At 62.4% G+C, this 1,680-nt stretch overlaps 1 protein-coding gene across 1 annotated transcript in view; it reads right to left on the bottom strand.

Annotated features, from left to right (window-relative positions):
• Window positions 1-1,680, bottom strand: part of EPHX2 (epoxide hydrolase 2, cytoplasmic) — an 8,415-nt gene that overhangs the window by 870 nt on the left and 5,865 nt on the right. The window contains exons 12-14 of the mRNA XM_010149709.1: window positions 1,507-1,581; window positions 333-378; window positions 147-249 (exon numbers count right to left, since the gene is read on the bottom strand). Coding sequence (XP_010148011.1) covers window positions 147-249; window positions 333-378; window positions 1,507-1,581 — 224 coding nt within the window. The remainder of the gene's footprint in view (window positions 1-146; window positions 250-332; window positions 379-1,506; window positions 1,582-1,680) is intronic.

Genomic DNA, 1,680 nt, shown 5'->3' with positions numbered 1-1,680 from the left:
CCATGGCACAGCCGGCATGGGAAGAGCCTGCAAGGGGAAAACAGCCTCCCCCCGCCAGCCTTGCCCCTTCTTGGGGTTATAAAGTAAAGCCAAGGTGGGTTTGGGGGTCCCCTTTCTGCAGGGGGGGGTGCCCCACCAGCCCCTACCTGAAACCGGACTTCTCGAAGCGGTGGATGTAGTACTGCAGATCGGGGCCATCCAGGATCTGGCTGGTGGGGGGGTTTTCTGGGAGGCCCACCAGCAGCCCCCCTGCAACAAGAGGCAAATGGCATCCTCCCCATGGCATCCCCACACACAGCACCCCCACCCCACGGCGAGGTCTCCCCCCGTACCTCGCTCCCGGACCCCGTGCATGCTAAGCGCGAAGGGCAGGCGGTCCTGTGGAGAAAGGGATGGAGGGCAGTGGGGGGCAGGAAGCTCAGCCCCGGGGGCTTCCCCGAGGCTGCCAGGCAGACTTGGGCTCCATGCCCCTCCTCACTGCGAGCTGGCACCGAGCATCCTGCACCCTGGGGATGCAGGAACTCGCTGCACAGCCCCGGGATGCAGAGCTGGGCGTAGGTACTGAGCATCACTGCATCCCAAGGGATGCAGGAACCAATTGTGCAGCCCTGAGATGCAGAGTTGGGAGCAGGTACCAAGCATTGCTGCATCCCAAGGATGCAGGAACCAGCTGTGCAGCCCCAGGATGGAGAGTTGGGAGCAGGCACTGACCATTGCTGCATCCTGAGGGATGCAGGAACCAACACGCAGCCCTGGGACACACATCTGGGAGTAGGCACTGAGCACCACTGCATTCCAAAGGATGCAGGAACCAACCATGCAGCCTGGAGCTGCAGAGTCAGGAGCAGGCACTGAGCATTGCTGCGTCCTGAGGGATGTGGGAACCGACCGCGCGGCCCCAGGCTCCGGAGCTGGCAGGAGCAGGCAGGGATGGCAGAGGATGCCGCCGGCAAGGCACAGCCTCCTGCATGCTCCCGGGGCGCTGTTATTTTTAACTGCAAAGGTTTTCACCCTGCAGCGAGACGAACAGTTGCATGGGTCAAGGAAGCGAGCGGCACTGTGAGCGCTGAGCGAGAGCAGGAGCTGCCAGCCCACACCAAGACAGAGTCACCCCACAAACTGGTTCCGCGGGCTTGGCTGCCCCCCGCCCCAGGCAGCACACCTTTCTAGAGGTCTTCTCCATCCCTTCTCAGCTTTGAGTCCTAAAGAGGTGTGTGCCCTGCACTGCTGCTTACTGCGTTCACTCTGGTCCCTATTGATGGCTGAATGCAGACTTTGCCACGGACAGGCAGCAAAAGGCCAGCAGACATGGGGTGGAGCATGCCTGAGGGCCACTGTGGTCCACTGCAAAGTCCAAAACCCCCCATGAAGCTTTTGGCTCCTGGCACGAGTGAGGTGGAAGGGGAGAGGGTGCCACAGGCAAAGCCCCAACAAGACTAGCAAGGCTTGGAGAGGACATCAGGCTGTGATGCTCCCCACCCCGGTCCCCCCTAGCCCCACACCTACCTCCCGGCACGTGGAGCGGATCAGGACCTTCAGGGTCCGGCCGATATCCTTCTCAAGCTCCGCTTCTGCAACACCCTGCACAGGGGAAGGAAGCCCCATGGGTGATGTCAGCCCTCCCCAGGGACCCCAGTCACCCCGGGGTCAGATCCTGCCACCCATGGAGGCTCCTCTGGA

This window comes from Eurypyga helias, unplaced genomic scaffold, assembly GCF_000690775.1.
Source record: "Eurypyga helias isolate BGI_N326 unplaced genomic scaffold, ASM69077v1 scaffold9104, whole genome shotgun sequence".
In the NCBI taxonomy this organism is placed as follows: domain Eukaryota; kingdom Metazoa; phylum Chordata; class Aves; order Eurypygiformes; family Eurypygidae; genus Eurypyga; species Eurypyga helias.
This window is presented reverse-complemented; position numbering and strand designations above follow the sequence as displayed.